The 23,397-nt window shown below is 36.0% G+C and overlaps 1 protein-coding gene across 7 annotated transcripts in view; it reads left to right on the top strand.

Annotated features, from left to right (window-relative positions):
* The window catches only part of mast2 (microtubule associated serine/threonine kinase 2), a 127,717-nt gene that overhangs the window by 84,450 nt on the left and 19,870 nt on the right, over nt 1–23,397 (top strand). For 3 of the 7 annotated variants that reach the window (XM_051896538.1, XM_051896543.1, XM_051896544.1), the window contains 5 exons: nt 11,276–11,367; nt 17,515–17,590; nt 18,260–18,280; nt 19,698–19,776; nt 20,730–20,884. In XM_051896538.1, the coding sequence (XP_051752498.1) occupies nt 11,276–11,367; nt 17,515–17,590; nt 18,260–18,280; nt 19,698–19,776; nt 20,730–20,884 (423 nt within the window). Of the gene's footprint in view, nt 1–90; nt 341–11,275; nt 11,368–17,514; nt 17,591–18,259; nt 18,281–19,697; nt 19,777–20,729; nt 20,885–23,397 lie in introns of those variants that run through there. The other 4 variants (XM_051896542.1, XM_051896539.1, XM_051896541.1 and 1 more) reach the window with 4 other exon arrangements.

The following is a 23,397-nucleotide window of genomic DNA, read 5'->3' as shown; positions in this document are numbered from 1 at the left end:
ATACATGTGGTGCTGTGTATTTGAGTTAGAGAGAGAGAGAGAGTAGGGGAGGGTGTTGAGGAGAGAGAAAAGAGAAAAAAGCACATGACACCGTCTCACGATAGCTGTAGTTGTGTCACAGGTTGCTGGCAGCAGCAGCTGTAGGAACATCATCTAGTGCTTGCTATCAGAGAGAAAGCCTGTTTCATTTAGCCAGCTGTTCTTCCTTCTCTGGCATTTTATCACATTTGATTTCTGGATGACAGCCATGTTAGTGCACCGATATCATGTCTGACTCCTTCTGGACCGTTCTCTCCAATTTCTCTCTGCCGGAGAGAAGCATGCTGCGCCGATCCAAGAGGTACAGCTCTCCATTTTCATTTCTGCATCTCTGTTCTTTCTGTTTGTTCTTCTCATGATAGTCAGATAACTTGTTTTTAGTCATATGAGCTGTAATTGAAGGCATGCTGCAGACAGTCTTGAGGTTTTGCTTATGTTTGTGTGCTCTGTGATTTTTCTCACTGTTGTTATGCTGTATTCCGGTGGTCACGCTCATTTCAGCCGCTCTACATGCATATTGTTCTGTGTTCCTTTCCTCTTGGTCAATGTGCATAAAAGTAATGACTGCTCTTCAGCCAGGGGAGCAAATAATGACGTGGCCAGACATGCACGCAAACAGGCAGGTGAGCACAGTTAGTCCTTCATAATACTATGCTTGAGACCAGGCAGTTCTGCTCTGACCTTCCATGTTGGAGTGAACTTGCACACAGATGTGCTCATGAGTTGGATTGAGATCATCTCTAATTGCTTTTCATCCTTCCCTGCTTGTGTTCTTCCTGTCTTTCTGTAGCCCAGAGAGACAGATGAGGGGAGGGCACAGTGCTTGCATAGCAACAGAGCTGAGACAGTTGTAGAGTGATCTGCTCGTTTCTGCTCTTCGTCTATCTCTGTAAGGTAGTGTCATTCTCACAATGATGCTAAATGTCTGATTCATTCAGTGGCCATAAGGTTGGAGCAGTGCACAGTGTGCTATAGTCATGGTGTGAATGATGTATAAAAGTATGAATGAGACTTTGAATCATGTAACTTATAGATGAGAGGTGTGCTGTTACTTTCTAAGCAATCAGAAATTCATATAGCAGAAAATACTTTTTTTTTTTTTAAAAAATCATAGGCTTGCTATGTACACTACCATACTTTGCCATATATACATTTATTCAGCAAGGATGCATTGATCAAAAGTGACAGTAAAGATATTTATAGTGTTACAAAAGATTTCTGTTTCAAATAAATGTTAAGCAGCACAAGTGTTTCCAATATTGATAAGAAATGTTTCTTGAGCACCAAATCAGTATTAGAATGATTTCTGAAAAATCATGTGACACTGACAGCAGTAATCGCCTTGGTAAACAAGAGACTTAAATAAAAAAAAAAATAAAAAAAAAATCTTTCTAAAACCAAACTTTTGAACAGTAGTGTATTCATATGCTCATGATTTTATTTCAGTTCTTTTGGGTGGATTTCAGTTATAATGTCAACAGGCCTGTTTCACTTGCCACTATAGCAACGTTTGGCACCTCTTGGCATTCATTCACTTTCTCCATCCAGCCATCCTGACCCCCATCACTATAGTGACCCTCTGCCCTTTCTGAGATGATTGCTCTGCATTATTAATATAATGTAGATGTGTTAAGAGAGTTTGTGTTGTGCCTGTAGCAGACACAATCAGACTCATTTACACCAAAATTTCATAGTCACTACCGATGCCAGTGAACTTTGTTAAATCCTTTCTTTTTTTGTCTATGTATTTATTTTAACTATTTAAATTGTTAAATATTAAAATAAATAATTATAAATTAATAATACAATTCTAAGCTATTATAAACTTTTTTTACATGTTTCAGTCAGTGTTATTTAAGGATTATTTATATACTGTTTTAGTAATTATTAGTATTTAAATTACTTTTTATTTTTTATTTTCATTTTTATTAGATTACGTTATTTTTTTTCTACTTATTTGATTTTATTTCAACTTAATAGTTTTGGTTTTATTTAACAATAACAACTGTTTTCAATGAAGAACTTTAAATTTTTTCAATTATTTACACATTTTTTCAATTATTCAAAATGAATTTTGACACATCACATCTTTTTGTCCTGCCTGTTTACAACCACAAGAAAAAAACTGACTGTTTACATAAATATTTCTGCTAACTCTAGCATTTTGAACAAGAAGTGACTTCTCACACAAATGTTCTTCACAGAGCATAAGCACAAAGTGTTTGACAGGTGTGTGTGTGTGTGTGTGTGTGTGTGTGTGTGTGTGTGTGTGTGTGTGTGTGTGTGTGTGTGTGAGCACATGCGTTTTTGTGATTTATGAGGACACAAATTTGTATAATGACATGGGTATTACACTGGTATTATGACTTAAACATGAAATATGAGGACATTTCATGAGTCCTCATACTTAAAATAGCTTTAAAAACATACTAAATGTTTTATTAAAAATGTAAAAATGCAGAATGTTTTCTGTGATGGGTAGGTTTAGGGGTAGGGGTAGTGGGGGGATATAAAAACCATTACGCCTATGGAATGTCCTCACTTTGATAGCAAAACAAACCTGTTTGTGTGTGTGTGTGTGTGTGTGTGTGTGTGTACGTGTGTGTGTGTGTGAGAGAGAGAGAGAGAGAGAGAGAGAGAGAGAGAGAACTCACCAGTCTCCTCTTCCTCTGTCTCTTGGGTGATGCCGAACTAGCTGCAGTCTAACACCTCACTTGTCAACTTGCATCTACTCACATGACTACACTATGGAATTTCCCAGAGGTATCATGTCTGTGTAACATGTTACAAAGTGTAAATATAAAGAAATGTAAAGCCTAGCAGAATGTTCATGCTGCCTCTCAACAGTATGTTTTTGAGCCCACGCAATGCTGACACAGCCACTGTGGGGGGTAATAACTAAAGACTTTATCAATCTTTACACTTTCTTATTTTCTCTTCATTATTCTATCTCTACCTCTGCCTCATATCGTTCAGCCTCCCTTCAGCATTCTCATTATAATCACTCCACCTGACAAGTCTTTGAACCTCATGAAACATTCAGCAGAACCAATTTCAGATTGTTCAGACTGTTAAATTGTCCTCTTCCTTGATGATATAGAATGCACGATTGATTTCTCTCTTTTTCATCATTTTCTGCATTGAATATAGCCACTTAGTCTGTGGAAAGCCTTCATAGACACATCTGAGCAGGTCTCAGTCATTGATTCATTGTATTTCAGACAGTGGTTGATGGTTGTATGCATTTTAATTACCCACATAGGAAAAGCTACAGGCAACGTAATAAGTATAAGTGTGGCAGCTTTGGGGCCACCATATTCCCATCTTTCCAGAAGAAAATTAGTCTAATTTAAAACGAAAATGACTGTGCACAATATTGATAGTACCTTGATTACAGGAAGGAAACTCAAGGCAGAAACGATCAGTGTAGTAATTGGCTTTCTGGCCAGCATTGGTTCTGTCTGACCAGTTTGCGTCTCTTGAAATTACTATTCCCATTGTTTCCATTATATTATGCTTGTCAAACCTCAAACAGGGTCAAGCATGTTATAAAAGATTCAATGCATTTGTTTATTTTATAATTCCTCCTCTCAACCTGTCCACAATGTTGAGTGGGGTGGAGTGCTAGGTTAGCAGGTGCTTGCTAATAATTGCAGTGTTCAGTATTAATTGGCTCGTTGCATCTGCTCATGGCAATTACACCGTTCAGCTCATGGCATTTGGCAGCATGAGTCCTAGACCGAAAACCACTGTTTCCTCAGTCTATGAGGTGGATAATTCTTTGATATGCTAAACAGCAGAAATTATATTTCTATAAAATTTTAACTACTTTTTTTGTGTGTATGTGTATATATATAAATCACTCGCATATGCAACCAAATTTCACACTAGGTGACAAAAATATCCTTAATTAGCCAATGGCTAGTAAATTGTACTATTTCACTCACCTGCGATTGAGTTGTATGCAAAAAATAAGTTTATCACAAATATAATTTTATTGTCTGCTGAGCTTTACGCACCCATCACTTGGCTGAGAGCGCCCTCTGTCACTTTCTCTCACACACGTGCAGTCAACGTGAGATTCAGGGCTCGACAATAGGCCTTTTTCACAAGAATCGGAAATCACGTGACGCGGGGTAAAGTTAGTTCCGCTATGGGTCTACGGCTATTAGATTGATATGCTCTTTTCTCAAATATCGCTTCTTACCTTTTCTGTTTTGTCTGTTTTCCAAGTTGCTGTTGTATAATCTACAAAGAAATTATTTTGTTTGTAGCTTATACGGCCACTCAGACCGTTGCTCGAATTTACCGGCAGGTGGATTTATTTTACCAGCTGTCATACAGTATAGGCTACGCAGCTACTCTTTCAGCAGCTCCCCCGATCGTATCACGTACGACGAACATTATTTATATAATTTATTCATTAAAAAAAAATTAACTCCCAATATATACTTCAATAGGGGATATAAAGTCGTGAGATACATAATATTGTCGTGAGTTTAATACGTTTTAAAAATATATAGCATGTATAAATCTCATATGGCATTACATCCCACATTCAAGCATATGTTATAACTAATCCTGATCAATTAAAATGATTAAACTAAGACATAATTCATTTCAAACACCACACTGTACACAACTATCAGTCGTTGCATTAATGTTGCAACAGCACAATAATACTGTGCATAATACACACTTTTTAAGATGATGACAACAGGAAAATATGAGTGAGAGATGACTGAAGTGTTTATATATATCCAGAAATATCCAGGGTGCGAGCGGTCCTGTTTCATGAATCAGAGGATCAGGCTTGCGTGATAAGGGAGCTGCCAGCTGATCATTTCCCCAGCACGTCGGGAAAAACACTCTATACATCCCAATGTGCATACTATCCACCCTAAATAGTACTGAATATTACTAATGTCACATAGACTACTATTTAGGATAGATAGTATGCACGTTGAGACGCAGGCACTGTTTTTACAGCACATGGAGCGCGATAATGCACAGCCGCGCCAAACAGACACAAAGAATATAACCAGTTTAACTGCCATCACTTTGAATTATTTATTAAATTTAGCTCTTAATGAGAGCTCTGTAGTCTCACCAATAATTCGCCAAGACCGTTCAAACATTTTCATGACATTTAATTCGTAAAACGACTTTGATTCCCGAGCTGGTTCTGATCGAGGCTCAGCTATCTATCACTGTAACCGGAAAAACGTTTACCCCACGTGGATCATTCCGGAAGCCAAAAACCCGGAAGTGTGAAATAGACCTATAAGGACTGCCCGGTGGCCAAGAGTTGACAGGACTGTCACTGTCCTGATCAGGCCAGTGCTGCATTGTCATGAAAGTTTATCATTTGCACGTGTTTTTAAACCTTGCCAATTTAAACATTAAAACGCAAAAAAAAATGCAAAGAGAACTCAGTTTGGTACTCGCACCCTGTGTGAGAAGTTTTGAGCGTGCACACATTCAAAGCGCACATCTAGAAAGCTGCATCTGAAAGGATGAATAACTGAATAACTTTTGTAAGGATTCATCTATATTTAATTTATACAGTGAAGACTATGCAGTGTTATTTTTTATTTGATGACTTTATTCAATTTCTGTACCTAATCTACCTAATCTATTTTATTTTATTTTATTACAGACTGTTTACTTGTCTTTAATAATGTTTGAAATTTATATTTTATATTTATGGTATATTTATTTTGTTTCTGCATATCTAAGTGTGTTACTCGCCATCTGTTGATGCATATCCATCTGTATACATACTTAGGTGTATTTAGATTTTTTTTTTTTTAATGGTATTAGAAGCACATATGGCTTTAAAATCTGTCATATCACAGGGAATTTCAGTCATAATCTTCAATGATTTTATGTGCAGATGTGAAATAGCAGTCGCAATTTTGATAGTGACAAATGCCATATGTAAAATCCAAGTTTGTCTCCTATCTATCCTACATGAAATTTTTGTAAGTCATTGATTTCTGTTCCACCCAGTGAAATCTCATTTGTCCAAAAATTTTGCATCACATAACTTTATCACCAAATAGATTTTGATTGACTGCAGGGTCCCTGTTTATCCTCAAAAAGTCTTAATGTCTTCAGTTTTATCAAATTTCAGGTCATAAAAGGTCTTAAATATCTTAAATTAATATATTAGGAGGTCTTAAGTTTGGGAATGGAGAAACAGAAATCGTGATACAGTCTAATGTGAATATTAAACTTCAAAATGCTGTGAGTGAATTAAATAGTAAATGTACGCGCTACATGTTCAAAGTCAACATGCGGTGCTGTTTCACATTCTACAGGCTTGCGGTTTCAAAACAGTTCACAAATAATGAATACCAAGAATATATGCAAAGGGATTGCTTAGGATTTACTGTTGATGAATTATGACAGTGTTATGGTGTTTACATTGTTACATGTTGTAGATGGTTGTAAGAATGCATATTTCAGGCTTATTTATAAAATCCCGCATTAAGCATTTCTTTCTTTATTTCTTTCTTTCTTTCTTTCTTTCTTTTTTTTAGGTTTGTAAGTTGATTTGTTCTGCATGGACATATGTATTAATTATATATGTGCAAGTCTTAAAAAGGTCTTGAAGTCTTAAATTTTATTTTAAAAACTCTGCCGGTACCCTGTGGCTGTAATCATGTCTTCTCGCTTTTAGCAAGGACAGAAAAATTACTTGTTGTCGCTGGAAAACTGTCAGGTTGTGTCTGGACACAGTGTTATTCTGTTGCATGCGTGCAGGGCAAAGTAAGGCAGTTTAGTTCACATTATCCTGCCCAGCAGTGAAGGGGAGTGTAATTTCCTTCTGTTATCTACTGAGACTCTGCCTCATTTCTCATGAATGAAGACCTTCCACTATAATGTCTCATCTGGTTTTTCTATAATCAAGATCAGATGGATAGAGTGGAAGAGCTCTGACAGTCTCTCACAACCACAAACACCTCACTATAACATCTCTCATCCTCAAGATTTATACTCAAGGCTATGTGTGCAGGAGTGTGTATTCTTATATGTTGGCTTTTAACTGGAGTTTTTGTACAATCTAATCCAGGATAAGTGAGTATGTGAGTGGATTATCTTTTGCTTAGTTCAGGTGATCCACTTTTAGAGAGATGAAATGTTTATTTGAACTGATGTAAACTCAACAAAAATCTAAAAAAAGCAGTGCCTCTATTCACTAAGATGCATTAACAAATGCACAACATTTGTAGTTAAACAGACAGTAAAACACACAAAAACTATAGACACAAGCTTGGAGACACCACATTCATAAATATACTTCATGTTCATAGTTAATTGTATTCAAACCTAAACAAATTCTACCAAACATAATATGTCATTCAAAAAAGCCCAAAACAAATCCAGTTGCACTCAAATTAGTCCAAATGAAGCTTAATCAATTCAAACAAATGCAAATTAATCCAAACGAAAATGAAAACAAGCAAGTTTGCTCGCAAATAAAATTGACATTTTCTTGGTGTTTAGAAGCAGGAGGAAGCAATTCTCTCTCCAATTACTGTAATTAAGGGATAACTTTCTTTTTGCACGCGTGAACCCCGCACAGCTGCTCACGTTATTAGCATGTAAATTGTAATGGGGATTTTTGCTGCCATGTTTTCCCCCTTTTTATTTTCGAATGATGGAATGATGTTTTAATGAGAGCGTGCAGCTCTTTTCAGCAGCATACCTGCTGGAGTTTACATCCAAGCTCAATTTATGCCAAAATGCACTTCAATTTTGTTCATTTTTGCTAATTCATGTCAATATTCATCCACACACTCACCTATAAACAATGTGAAATTTTAACAATGTGAAATTTTAACTTCTTGGCCATTGTTCAGCTGCATTAAACTTTCATGAGAGCTCTGACAGGTTGTGGATGTTTATGTACAGTAAAACATTGTGTAAAAGTAAAAATACCTTTTTTGAAAGTGTCTCTGATAAGAATTTAAATAACCTGTAAGAGCAGATTTATATCTTGTATTAAATATTAAATGTATAGTTCTTCTTTTGCGTTCACAAAGTCTGTCAGGTTTGGATGAGGGTAAGTAAATAATGACACAATTTTTATTTTTGAAAGCTTAAAAATAGTAAAAAGTGAAAGACTAATTGTACCGTTAATTATAAACATAAGACAAAAAACTAGAGATATTTGTGTTGCACATTTTAAAATACAATGTAAGAATCTGTACATTTGAATTTTAAAACTGGTCAATTTTCAGCATTTTGCAATATTGCAAGATAACAGACAATAGTCTTCCAGGTTTAAAATCTGCATAATTTTTCACATTATAGTACATCAATGACTCATCAGTGTCTCATAATTATTCATGAGACTGTGTCCTTATTTTATGAGAAGGCGGGTCACTTAATTATTCACGACAGCATGCATCGCTTTCCTATGACAGACGCTTCAAACTGTGAGGTCACAAAGTAGTTGAGAGATGCGTTTATGGATCACAAGTCAGTGTTTGTTTTCGCTTTGCAAGAGTTTCTACATGGCGTAAATTGTCTTCTATAGACCCCGAGTCTCCGACACACACACAGTCTTTCAATGCTGTGAGTGTAACCGGTCTTCTGAGCTCCTTTATACAACCAAATGGCTTTTATACAGTAAATGCCGCAAAATAAGTCTCAAAAGTTATTAAAACTGCAGAGTACAAATGCAAACCACACTAAATTATAGCTATTACAAATGTATTTGTGTAATGCACAAACTATGTATAATATATTTGTTAAAATAGTGGATTTCATGACCCTTTAAAAATAAGATTTTTTTCTTAGTAATTATATGTAGATATTTTTAAGTAATTATTGACTTACAGAATAGGTCATGAGAACATTGTTAAACATATATTGCACATTGGTAAAATAAAAATGGTAATGGATTTTATTTTCATAGAGATACATTTTTCTCAACTTTCTTTGCATTGAGACTCTCAGATCTTGTCGCCGGCGGCCAGTGTCACTCATGTCTCTGTAAATCACCAGTTCTCATTGAAAATGTATGACTTTTCAATGCTGCAGATTGCTGTCAGTGTAAGTGCTCTTTTAGGTAAGACTACTTTATTGAAGCCCTGTTTTTTTAGGTCAAGCCTTCATTGTTAATATTAGCATAAATCTATTGAAGAATCGTTAATATCGCAGGTTGCTTGGTCTTGCTTTGACACGAACAGACTGCTCAATCAGAGCATGCTGCTGTTAGATCTTTATTGAAAGAGTAAATAGGTGCAGTATAGCCCCTCTGTGAGAAGATGTGAGATTTCTTGATCGTAAACATTTTTAAGCACTCTGTGGTCAGCATGCACATGGCAGACAAGATCACAGTATTTTTCTGATGATCTTTCACCTAACATCCTTCAAAAAAAAAAAAAAAAAAAAAAATCTTATCTTTAAGCCAGCACCAAAAGAAATCCTTTCTTATCATCCGTTTTAGAAGAAAGGCCTTTCTTTAAGTATTAATGTGCCAGCGTTAGCTCGTGAGTCATCGATTTTTCTTTTGCTTTCTCGCTTTTCTTCTTCCTCCTACCCCTCTCTTTCTCTCCATGTCTCCTGCTGTGACTCTACTCACTTCTGAACCTCCATTACACACTGAGTGATGGCTGCCACTGTGAAAGTGGTTCAGGTCTCTGCTGTGCTACTTACTCTTTCTGCGACACTGTTTGGACTAAGATGCATTCATGCAGTTATCCAGAAAATTACCAAACACTTTTAATGTCATTGTCATGGTCTGAAAAGGCACAGAACAGCAGTAACGTACTGTAAAATGTAAAATTGCTCACAGTCTGCAGTGTGTGATGCAGATTTCTGTTTTTATACATAAACACCCAGTGGGTTTTTGGACATTTACTGTACAGTATGGCATACTTAAAAATACATGATTTGTTTTTACCTTATATGACAGAATATCAAACAAGTGGCATTTATTTTAAAGACTTTTAAAGACATTTTAGAAAAAGCAAGTAAAATATTTCACCAAAAAAAAGTTTGCTTTGAATAATGAAACAATAAATGAATGAGTGTAACAAAAATAATTGGGGTCATTATATACTATTTTGGTAACATACTTATATTATAACATACTTATAACATAACATTTTTTTTTTTTTAAAGATTTTTTTAAACATTTTTATCTTCTCATTAGATGGCATTTATTTTTATTTTATTTATTTTTAATTAAAATTATTATTAATTGTGATTTAAAAAATATTACAAAACATGCAAATGTGCTGTTAATGTTTATCTTTAACTGCACCTTTTCATAATGAACAAACAGTAATTACACTGATTTACGTTTCACAACTTTTACTACACAAAAAGTCGGACAATACTAAAAGTAATGACTTGCCCTTCTGTAACAATTCTTACTGACTCTAAGTTTATTAAGTGAAAGATTACTCAGATTGATTTAAACCGATTTTTGTGACTCTTACAGTATGAGTTCATATTTGTCTTAGTGTTGTCACTTTAGAGAATATAGCCTAATAAAAATGTTTTGCCATTATTTCAGGAAGCACATGCTTTTTGTCATCACATTCAATTCAGACTTCAAACTCAAAACTCTGTTTTACTACAATTTCTTTTGTCGTGTAACAGACTGTAGATGTGAAAAGCAATGGCGTGATTGCTCGTACAGGTCATAGCTTGCCTTTCTGATCATTCGCAGTGTATGTCAATATTTTGCTCACATTGAATTAAAGACCACTCATCCCTTACTTTTCACCACACTGCTCTCCATCTCATGGTTCTGAAAGCTCAGCCGGTCATCTCTCCTCTTTGCAATGGAGCGTGAGGCTGTATTGTCCTAGCTGTAGGTCTCAAGGTTCATTTGAGCTGAATTCTGAGCTGTAGGTGGCTGTTTTTCCCCGTCAGCTTGAGCTGGAGGCTTTTAGCATGTACGCCAGACGAAAAAAGAACAGATAATTCTGTGCGCTCTCAGCCTCATAAAATGAGACAGGTTTGTGTGACCTGAATAAGAGAGAGATTGTCTGACACCACTGCCATTTAGATGTGAAGCTATTCAGTTCTTTGCTGTCTGTAATCTTTTTGAATGGGCATACTCTTAGGCTCAATATATTACAATGTCTGTTTTTACATTTGGTTTGATCTAAAAATCATCCTCTTAATGAATGCTTTGGCACCATTAATCTATTTAGTCATTATTATACATAAGTGTATGAGACTTAATTTTATTCGTTCTTTTTTACAGCTGTCGGACCAGCAACAGAAAAAGTTTGATAGTGACATCCAGCACCTCTCCCACTTTGCCTCGCCCCCATTCTCCACTGCATGGACACCCAGGTAAAAGATATGCCTCTCTCTTCCTTAGACGAAATGTGTTTTAAACCCTTTTGAGCTGTAGGCCTTTTATGTTCCTAATGTGAAGTCTGTTCCAAACAATAGGAAGAAACATTATGCTGCCTTATAAGATAACACGTTTTGCCTAATATCTAAGACAGCAGTAGTTGCATCCTCAACAGATCACAGAATTCTTAGCATAGAGCTTTGTGAAAAGCATCCATGATGGCGGACAGAGTAAATGTTGATTAGAAATGTATTTTATTTGCTACTGAAATGTATCAGTCAAAGGTTAAATCTTATTAGAAATGAACTGATTCACCCTATATTTACGTATACTATGTGTTTGTGCAACATATGCTAACTTAAAACTTAAAGGACATCTTTGCCAAATTTCCACCAGCAATGTCAGTAGTATATGTAAATGAACATTGTGTACTCTTTATCCATGTTAGCTGCACCCAGATATCCCCATTTATTTGTTGCCAAAAGTCCGCCGGATAACGCGTTTACAAAGCTAAAATTTGCGAATTTGTACTTTAGCTGTAAGTGTTGATGCCTATTTAGAGCATTTCAGTCATTTCCAAGGTTTTTTTCTGTTAGAATGCTGTCTTAGTAGGTAGCTGGCCACATAAACAGTAGACACTTTACTAGAGTCTGGACCAGAGCCATACAAACTGCACACACTTCACAAGTAAGATACACATGCTGTTCATCTTGTCACATAAAAATGGAAAGCTGTGTGGCAGCTGTTCACAAAATATTACATTATATCTCCATAGCAACCATCAAATCTCAGTTTGCCATGGAGTAATTCTAATGTGGCGCAGGGATTTCTCATCTAATTCATGGGCATTATGAATGGATTGACAGTTGACATTTTGTAATGCAATTTCTCTGGATGCCTCCTTGTAGATTGGCAGATTTTAACTTTCCATCTTGTCAGAATCACATCATTCTTGTTTGAAAATTGTTTTATTAACCTTTCCCTGTAAAACATGAGGCATAATCAAATCCATGTGTTATACACACACACACACACACTAAAGTAGTGTTTATGTAAGGAGAAGATCGTTTTATGTTTTCATACAGATGAGTGATTCTCAGTTGCAAACTGTATGTGTGGTGACTGCATTTGTGGTGTTGATGAGTGTAAGCATGTATTTTCATTGTACATAATCGCAAATGAGGAGTACACAATTGCCAGAACATTTCTACCTGTGGATTAAAATAACATTAGAATGATCATTATAATAGGCAGCACTCAATGTGGATTATAACCCTACAGTTAAAGGATCATTATTTAGATTGTAATTTCAAAGAACTGCTATGAAAATATGCTAAAGACCATTCCTAAGAAGAATATTTCATAAAGAAAGAATCTATGGGTGGCCAAAAGAAGCCATTAGTCAAGAAACACCATGTGAAAACACATCAGGGATTTGCCAGTAATAATCATATAGTGACCCTTTTATAATGTAGGAAAGATATTTTGTGGTTAGAAGAAACCAAGATATAGCTTTTAACTGGAATGCGATATGATTTACTTTGTGCAAAATCTAAAATCCAACACAGGCCACAAAACACCATGTCTACAGTGAATTATAGTGATGGTAGTTTCATGCTTTGGGCACTGGCCATTTTATTAACAGAAAGAAGAATGGATGGTGCAAAATACAGGGACTGCTGCAGTAGAACCTCTCAGTCCACTAATAAAATTGTAACTTGAAGTATTTCAACATGGCAGTGGCCACAAACACAAAATATATTATAAAGTCAATGCTTACGATCAGTTTGCCAACATTAGTTAATTCATTAGTTATTATCAAGTAACTATGAACAATAACCGTTTTCATCATTTATAAGTGTTTGTTTGTAAATATACTTTTGTTTATTGTTTTATAATTATAAAACTAATTATATTAAAGTCTTTCATTTTGAGTTTTAGTATTTAATAAAAACTAAAGTAGTAATACAATATATCAGTGATTTGTCATTCAGAAAAACAAGAGAAATGGTTAATACTTTACAAAGCACTTTGTATCACTGCAGTTACAACAGTCACAGTAATGCTTTAAAGGGAACCCCTGGTGTTAAGACTTGTATGGCTTAATATAACGTAAATGATGTCTCTTACTGAAATATATAGTAGAAAACCCATGAAGGATCTACGTTATTTAAAAAAAATCCATGACATATTTGAACAATGGGCGGCGCCATTTTGTTTAGCTGTACAGTGCGATGACGTCAAAAGGTTGCACTCACTAAGCTACTTATGCTGTCCTATTGCTATTTTTAGCGCAACACAACTCGGAATATAATATACGATGCCACATTGTGCAGCTTTTGGTTGTAATTTAACAGTCGATGAGCCACAAGAGAAAAGATGTAAGTCTTTGCTGCTTTACTAGCGATAAGAGGAGAAAAGAATGGGAAGTTGTGTAGAATGTGGACAAATAAAACATCCTAACTGCGTCTTTGTTCTCTTCACTTTAGCCTTGATGCATTTGATACTTTTTATCTGTATGTTTGGGTGCAACGGTAATCTAGTAACGCATACATGTCTTAATATCCGTGGGGTTCCTTTTAAAACCCGATCAGCCTTTTCAATATGAGCCAGAGCGCAATATTAATGAGGATGAAAACACTGAAGACGTGCATTCTCTGAGGCTATTCAAACTACTGTTGTATGATTGAAGTGTTAAAATCGTCTGATCACCTGAATGCATTACACACAGTTAAACATACTGAGAAGATGCTACTGTTTTATGCGATCACAAATATCTTGTGCATCATGGCACACACAAGCTTTGAGGCAGTCAGTCTCAATCGAGATGTGTTATAGGCTTATCTTCGTCTGTCTCCACGACAGGCACGGCATTTGGTTAAAGTATACACTTAAATCCATCGGCAAATGTAAGCTCTTTCAGCTGTGGCATACTATAAGCCTCAAAGGCATCAGGGCCAAAGTGAAGAGAACAAAAACGCAGATCTTTAGAAAGTTTTATTTGTCCACATTCTGCACAAACTTCCCATTCTTTTCTCCTCTTATCACTAGCAAAGCAGCAAAGACTTACATATTTTCTCTTGTGGCTCGTCGACTGAAAATTACAACCAAAAGCTGCACAATGTCGCATCGTATATTATATTCCGAGTTGTGTTGCGTTAAAAATAGCAATAGGACAGCGTCAGTAGCTCAGTGAGTGCAACCTTTTGACGTCATCGACATAGAACGCAAACAAAATGGCGCCGCCCATTGTCCAAATCGGTCCAAATATGTCATGGATTTTTTAAATAACGTAGATCTTTCATGGGTTTTCTACTACATATTTCAGTAAGAGACATAATTTACGTTATATTAAGCCATACAAGTCTTAACACCAGGGGTTTCCTTTAATAAAGCTGAAGCTGGTGATAAAACATTTTGGTGATAAAAGTGCTGCTGCTCTGGTGGGTGTATCCCTTGTGTCACTTCCACACTGTGGAAAATCTGAGCATGAAAGAGAAATGGAGACATCAGCTGTCAAAGCCAGCAGGTATACTCTCTCTCTGTGCGTGTGTTTAGAGAGATTAAGCAGATGACTGATTGTGTGTTTATAACTGATCTCGGGTCATGAGCGCACATAAAGCGCACAGATCACGCTAACACTGTTCAGCGGGGCTCTTAGAATGGCAAATACTGTGCTGCAGTCCTAATCATTGACGCGTCTGCTTGTCAACCCCATCTTCTCACTGAATTACTGGATTAAACCATCAGCGCACACTGTAAAGAGACAACAGTAGCTTAGTTTGTCACCACACTAGCATATAGAATAAAGATTCAGGGTTTTTAAATTGATAGTATACTTTGCAGTGCTCATTCTTAATATAAATCACATGAGTTTGGCTGGAAACATTGTTTGTTTTTGTCCATATTGCATCAAGCAGTACCGGAGGCATCACTTGCAGTTGTGTGCTTGCAATATTTAAATGAACAAATCTAAAAGGGAACATTAACCCAAATGCTGCTTCATTTTAAGCACTTCAAAGCCATTAGCAGCATTTTAATGTGACTGCCAACAAAAGCAGCGGAGGCTAAATTATTTCAAACTCAACTGAGCACAATCAACAGGGGGTGTGCACTGCTACACTGCACCCATTACAGTCTGTTTCAGGATGCTGTTTGCCAGGTTATGACACCAGCAGCACAAGAATTAAATACTGCAGTCAGTGCTTTGTGAATCATTACACTTAAGACAAAAAGAGAACTGAAAGAACTGGGAAAGCACTCACTACTACTGTGATGCTGCTGTTTTTGTAAGCATATTAGATTGATCTGTATAGAACAGAATTGATCACTATGTGAAATAAAATGAAGATCACAAAACATCAGATTTTTTAAAATATGTTTAACCGGATATGTAGCAGCACTGTTTTTGGTGTCCTGCTACCTGGCTAAAAGCAAAGCCTGGTGCCACAGCATCTAGCATCCTTTGTAAATTCCATCTCTTAATTTTCCTCTCTGTATTTTTTAAAACATATTTATTTTTTTAATAAATTAATTATTTTTAGTCCTACATTTTATTGAATTCAATTAAATTATTTTATTAATTTAATTTATTATTATTATTATTATACATTCGAAGAACATTGGACTTTCAGTCACAAATTTATTCATTAGCATTTATCGAAGAGAATATTTTATCTATATATAATATAGTATAATTGTATTTTTGGATCTTTCTATGTAGTACTTCATATTGTGCAATATATGCATTCATATTAAGAATAAACCAAGGATAAATTAAGCATGCAGTTAAGAAGGATGTTGAGTTAGATTGACGAAAACATTTCTTAAATTCCTCAGTGTTCATATTAAAGTCGCAGTTTTAAAAATCAGTATGCAATTTATTTTCACACATGAAAGTTAAAAAATGTCAGATTGTGATTTTTCACACTATCGCCCAAAAAACTGATCCGTACCACATTCAGCTGAGGTGTGATCGTAGCATGTGTAATTCAACAGGGTGCTGATTGGTTTTCTTCTCTCAGCTGTGCATCGTATGAGAAAATGTCTGCTTCTCTTCAGCTAACTCTTCATCCTCTACAGTTTTGTGATGAAAAATAAGCAGGTGTTTAACTGTGTAGCACACCCCATTATGGCTTCTCCTACACTCTCCATGACGGGATTCTCCTTTAAATGAATGCATCTCCGTGACAGATCCACACTGCTCCGTGTCCCAGTCCAGCTGTGCGCAGCTGTTCCTACAGTCATTTCCTGACAAAGAATTATGCTCTCATTAATATTTAAGATTTGGCATAGGCCGCTTGACGAATGCATTAATGCATGATTAATGCATGGGGGATTGTGACTCGAGCCGTACTAGACGGTCCAGAAAGGAGTACCCCGTTGCTCGAATTGACTGGATTGATTGATGATGCCTGAATCGGTGCTTCTTAATTCACACATGACTAGGAATAGTGGTTTTTAGATCACTTTTTTGATCTAGTAACATTAGTCATAGCAGTCATGCATGTCTTAATCTATGTAATGTATCCTAAAATGTACCATACTGTGAAAGAGCTCAGCTTCTTTCCATTTAAATAACACTGGAATAAAGATAAAGAGTATGTTTTAGCAAAATCCCCCTGAATATCAATTTTATCTTGAGTTAATCAATAAAGGATTCTTTGCTCACGGTCTGCAAATCATTTTATAACATCCATTATTCAATATCACTCTACTTGAGGCATTTTTAATGGAAAGGGCCTGTTGTCTAAAGCACTTAAACACCGTAAGTGCTTCACTTTCTACGCACTAATCTATTCTCAGAGAGCTGTGCAGGAGAAAAGAAAAGACCTGTGATCAAAGTGTGTTTTATCCCTGTACCTCTGGTCTCAATGCGGCCTACATGAGAAGCCCACTCTTCTAAAGGGTTTTGTTGTCTTAAAAGGGCTTTGATGAATAAAATAAAAGGGAAAAGATCAGCAGAAAAGAATAGGTAAGAACCGTAGGGCAATTATGTTTACTTATGATTTACCTAGTAGCTTGAAGTAGGAAGTCTGTGCTTATTTCGATAGTTAGTTTTACCCGTCTGGCATGATAATGGGTAGTTGACACTTGATTGTTGTGAATAATCCCCTGAATGTCACGTTTTTGGTCTTTTTCAGGAAGCAGCCCATTGGACAGTCCACGCAATTTCTCCCCAAATACTGCGGGGCACTTCTCTTTTGTGCCAGCTCGCAGGTGAGTCACAGTTTATCAGCATCTTATAGAACAAAACATTTAATTGTAAAATATCTCACATTCTGTGAGTAAGTTCTACTAAAACTTTTTACATTCTTTTAAAATGTTTGAGCAAGTATTGAGCAAGTAATCTCTTTGCTCTTCTTGCAAATATTGTTGTCATAGTTTGCCTCTCATCTGCTGGTTATTAAGCACCCCACTTTCAATTCATTTGTAATATCCCGTAATCTTTCTGTGCGCCTCTGAATAATGACACCAAGAATGTTAATGAGTAAATCTGAATTGGTAATTGAGCAGCCAAAGATGGTAATGCTTTAACAACTGGGAGAGAACACACAGAGCTGATGACCCCAGGCTTAATTAAAAGGATTCATTTGAATGTCAGCCATAGAGCAAAGACCATTGAGTCATCCAGTCCAAATCGCTCATGGACCAACAGTGCCACCTAATGGACAAAGTACAGCACACTAATAGTGCAAATAGCTTTAGAGACAAGAATCCAGTTCGGGAGTATAAGAATTTCGCATTTAACGTAAATGAGAACTGAATCTGCTAGTGTGGGTGCAGGTCATGAGAAAGTAAAAGATGACATTAGATCAGTGCATACACACACATGTAGATGCCCTCACAGTAGCATCTCTTTTTAATGCTGTACTCTCTTCCATACAGCCATGGACACAGGGCTGACAGGTAATAATTACCCCACTTCCCTTACAACATAATTTCCTGTGTCTGCTTTCAGCATGACTGTTTACACCAAACATCATGTTTCCATTTCATTAGAGCTGACAGTCAAATGTGTTTAAAAACATCTCAGACAACTTCATTTATGTATCGGGATAAATTATTAATCATCCCACCTCGCTCAGCTTGACTGTGTGCTTAAAACTGATATCCAGTCTTCAAAAATATTCCACAAGTTTCTTGGCATAAATCATATTATAAATATTAAACCTTTTTTTTTTTTAAATAATATATTCAAAATGGCTAAACTTTGGCTGCATGTTTTCTTGTGGAATATCTTTATATCAAAATAATTCAAAATTAAGGATGTACACTACCTTTCAAAAGTTTGGGGTTGGTATGTTTTTGAAAGTCTCTTACGCTCACCAAGGCTGCATTTATTAGATTAAAAAACAAACAAACAGTAATATTGTGAAATATTATTACAATTTATTAAAAAAAAATTTTTTTTTTTCCTTTGATGGCAAAGCTGAATTTTCAGCTCTCATTACTCATTATTCTTTATTCTCATTATTCTTCAGTGTCACGTGATTTTTCAGGAAAAAAAAAAAATCTATAATATGCTGAATTACTACCCAAGAAATATTTCCTATCAATGTTAAACCGTTGTTCTGCCTAATGATATTGTGAAAACAACATTGCATTAATTTTTCAGTGTTCAAATGGAAGGATTCTTTGATGAATAGACATTGAATTTCTTAAACAATGTCTTCAGTGTCCCATTTGATCAATTTAATGCATCCTTGCTGAATAAATTAATTTCTTAAAGTCATACTGACCCCAAACTTTTGAATGTTTCTTTATTTTTTTGAATGTCTTATTTGCTACAGTTGTACCTATGATTATTAAAATCATTACTAATCAGGGGTCAAATAAATAATATAAAATTCCTTATGTCCAAGTAAAGGGATGCTTACTGTCTGCTAAATTCCTAATATCAGTCACCAATGATATATTTGCTTGAATGATATATGAACGTGTTGCTGTTGTGTGCTAAAAGCCACCATGTAGGGTGAATTGCTATTTACTGCATGAAAAGGCTTCATATGTGTATCTGCAATAAAAGTAAGTTCCTGTATAGGCAGCTTAGCCATTATCACAGATGCTTATGGCTCTCATAAGCAAGCCTTATTTAGCTGCACAGTTTAATTTAATTATCATCATTGTTTACTGTTAAAATGTCAGTTTTAGTGGAAATTTTAATCTGTAGTGCTTTATTCTGCTCTGACTGTGTGATTTTATTTATTTTGTTTGTCTGAATGCTCCTAGTGCTGTTTATTTCTGCTGGTCCTGATACTTGCAAGAATACCAGCAGTAATTTGTCAAGACCAGATTTTCACCTTTCCCTCATCCACTCTTTTAGGACTGATGGTCGTCGCTGGTCTCTTGCCTCTCTGCCATCCTCCGGCTATGGAACCAACACCCCCAGCTCAACAGTCTCGGTGAGTATCTGTGTGTGTTTGTGCTCATGTTCCTTCTGTAGTCCCTCCGTGTTGTATCAGCCCCCAGATATATGCTTCACTGTTTGGTATTGCATTTGATCCCAAGCCTTAACTTGCCTGGAAGGTTTATCCTATTGACCCTACAGTGGGATAAACTCTAGGTACAAAGCAGCTCCCCTTAGCCTGAAGTAAAGCCAGTGACTTCATATCAATGCATTCACTTCAAAAGAGTTCTGTCCCTGAAAATTGACTGTAACTCAGTCTGGCTGTTGCTTTCATTGGGGAATCAGTTCAAACTGCTCAAGCCCCATTAAAGTCTCCGCAGAAAGATAAAAAGACATTTTCTAGTTCAGGCCAAATATTTATTCTAAAGGCTGCAGAGCTTTTATTCAACTCAAAACACAAGGGGAAAAAAATCAATGGATTAAGAATTAAATGTCATTTTTTAATTGGGTGAAGTACAAAAACTCTTAAGAAATGTCCAGAAATAATAAATTATATTATAATGAAAATAAAGCCGATTATTAGGGTCATTAAGATTCATGTCATATTATTATATAATAGCAATTATCATGTATAATAGTATTTTTTTGTATTAAAGTAATAAGAAGTTAAATAATGTCACAATGCAATTATTGGTCCTAAAAATAGGCTCCATAATTCCATAATTTCATTATGCAAAATATATTTAGTAACTTATTTTCTTTTGATTTAACTTAAAATATAACCTGGACATTTTCTCATGATATTATTTAAAAAAAACTATATACTGTAGTTAAGTTAAAATTTTATTTCAATATTTTTTCCCATTTGGCCTGAATGCTTTGAGACAAATTTATTTGCTAAGACTAACAATCAACAACATTATGCCAACAAAGGCAGTTGATTGACAGTCAGGGCAGCCTATGCAATGCCTTCTGTCCTTGTAATCCCTCCCTCTCTGCTTCTCACAGTCATCATGTTCATCTCAGGAGAAGCTGCACCAGTTGCCCTTCCAGCCAACTGCAGACGAGCTGCATTTCCTCACCAAACACTTCAGCTCGGAGAGCATCACGGATGAGGACGGGAGAAGATCTCCAGCCATGCGACCGCGCTCCCGCAGTCTCAGGTACAAACACTTACAGATTCCCATTTCACAGCAATCAAAAGTTGCCTTTCAAGTGTACATGACGTTGTGAGTGTGTGTGATGTCAGCCAGGCCCTCAGGCTCTCACTCACTCACTCACTTTTAAAGGCCAAATCTTCAGATCTGACAGGACTCTGCCACCTCATTCTCTAGACTCTTAACTCTCTCCTCTAAGGTAGAAGACAAATAATTCAGCCTTTGTGCCCTTCACATTGATGCCTCTTCACTCCTCTGCCTGTCAATAAAATGTCCATGTCATATTTAAACCCAGAATCAAAAGAAATAATAAAGTTCTGTTTGCAATTTTTTTTTCCTTTTTTTTTTTTTGCATTGTAAAATTAATTTAATGACAATTGACCCTTTGCCGGGGGTTTGATTGACAGGCGATCTAACCAATCATAACGCCGAACCTGCCATTTTGTCTAACAAAGCAGTCAGGGAAGTTAGTAAATTAACATCAGTGGATTTTAACTTGAAAAAATGGTGTGTACTGACATCTTAATGCGGTTTAAACAACATTCCTTATGATGTTCATTAATATTTATTTGATGCTATAAATGAACTAGTAGGAAGAGATGAGCCACTTCATGACCACTTGAACTGAGGCACTACAGCAATCTGTCACGACACATTAAAGAGCCACAAAATGTTATTTATTGTTTAAATTTCTTTAAAAATGACCAAATTTGAGACTTTGTTTCAAATCAAAAGTAACCTGCTCTGTCTTGTCTGTCAACACGTTATCAGTGTCCTCTTTGCGATGTATTTTTCACTGCGTGAGAACGTGTGGTGTGAGAGCGGCATGGCTTGTCGGACGTAGCAACAGTAACTAAAGGGGGGTGGGTCTTTGCGAATGGTCAATTCCACCAATTCTCATTATTGTAAAGCAAAAAACAAAAATCATTACTGTAAAAGTTGAATTATATTTTTATATGTATTATTTGTTGTACTGCTTTTATTCTAAATTAATTTAAAAAAAAATACTGTTTTTTTTATTTTAATGTTGTTATAAAAACAACTATATTACTGTAATTAGAGAATCATCACTTAGAATAATGAAAATGACCAGAAAAAAAAACTCAAAGGTTGAATGTCCAAATCTGTCATGGTTGATGAGCATGATCATCACAATGTGCATAGTTGTCATGAAAATAATATCCTATATATATATATATTATTTTTATTTTATTTTATTTATTTTTTTAATAAATAAATAACACATTTTAATGGTCCTACAATTTTTTATTTTTTTTGCTTTTTATGGGCAGTGTGACCTGGATTATTCTTATCCACCCCTTCTCTGCAGTAGAGTTGTATGATGACTCTTGTAGTCACTCGCACTTCTGCCCAGGACCTGACAGACTGAATCATTTCCTCCTGAACTAAGAAAGAGACCTCCTTCATGAGCTTCTTATCTGTAAACACATCTCTCTTCCTCACTCTCTTTCCCCTCTGGCTCTTTCTCACTTTCTGTTAAGATGACTTATTCGGGAAGCACTGGCCTTGCCTCTTTTAGTATCTAGACACACTCAGCAGGGGGTTCAGCACTCCAGAATTAGATCCATAAATATTGGATGAGATAGTGAGGTTTTCTGTTGCCACATTTTACAGATTACCGCTTCCCAGGATTATCCATTTCTGCTGTTGAAAGAAGGGAGAGAAGGATGAAAATACTGGACGAGGGAGGAGGTTGAGGGAATTTGCAGTCAAGCTCGAACTGGTTAATTAGAGACAAGGAAATGGAGCAGTATTATGCTAATTTCACGCCCTGGACAGCAGACACGCAGAGAGAATTGACAGCGACGCTTCTTCATGCAGTGTTCACTCATGGTTCTCCATCATTCTTCCACTTTACATCTTTTAACTCACTCAAACACACAGTCGAGGAGTAATGAGCTCAATGTGCAGTGGTCACCATCCATCATCCATATGTCAAATGATTTGGTAGCAGTAGCTGAAAATTAGAATATTATTTTAATAAAGGGCTCAGTGCCAAAATACAACGGACACCTTCTGGATTCCTTCCGGCTAGCCAAGCCATTTCTTTTTCTTGAAATTAACATGCATAATATATCAGAATGTGTCCAAAATGAATATGACTGTATCTGTGGCTTTGTTGGTGATGTCATCTGATTGTGTGTGTGTGTGTTTGTGTTAGTGCAGACCATTCTGTCACGGCCAATTAACTAGCTGATTTCCCTGCACCTCGGAGGGATTTAGAGGTCATTTCTGTGCTCAGCTGTGACGCATTTACACACTCTCATCTTCTCCTTTCTTTCTCTGGCTGTCCCTCCCTTTGTTTTTCTTTTGTTCCATGTGATAGAATCTCTCTTGGATAGTCTTCACATTCTTTTCGGATAACTTAATTTTTACAGTTACTGAAACTAACAACAACAACAAAAATATGAGTGGTGATTGCCAAGCCAAGATGATGTTAAGTTGTTGTGGTTGTAGGTGCTTTTGGAGGCTACAGTCTTTCTTCCTTTATTGTAATG

The sequence above is a fragment of the Ctenopharyngodon idella genome, chromosome 6, assembly GCF_019924925.1.
Source record: "Ctenopharyngodon idella isolate HZGC_01 chromosome 6, HZGC01, whole genome shotgun sequence".
NCBI classification, from domain to species: Eukaryota; Metazoa; Chordata; class Actinopteri; order Cypriniformes; family Xenocyprididae; genus Ctenopharyngodon; species Ctenopharyngodon idella.
This window is presented reverse-complemented; position numbering and strand designations above follow the sequence as displayed.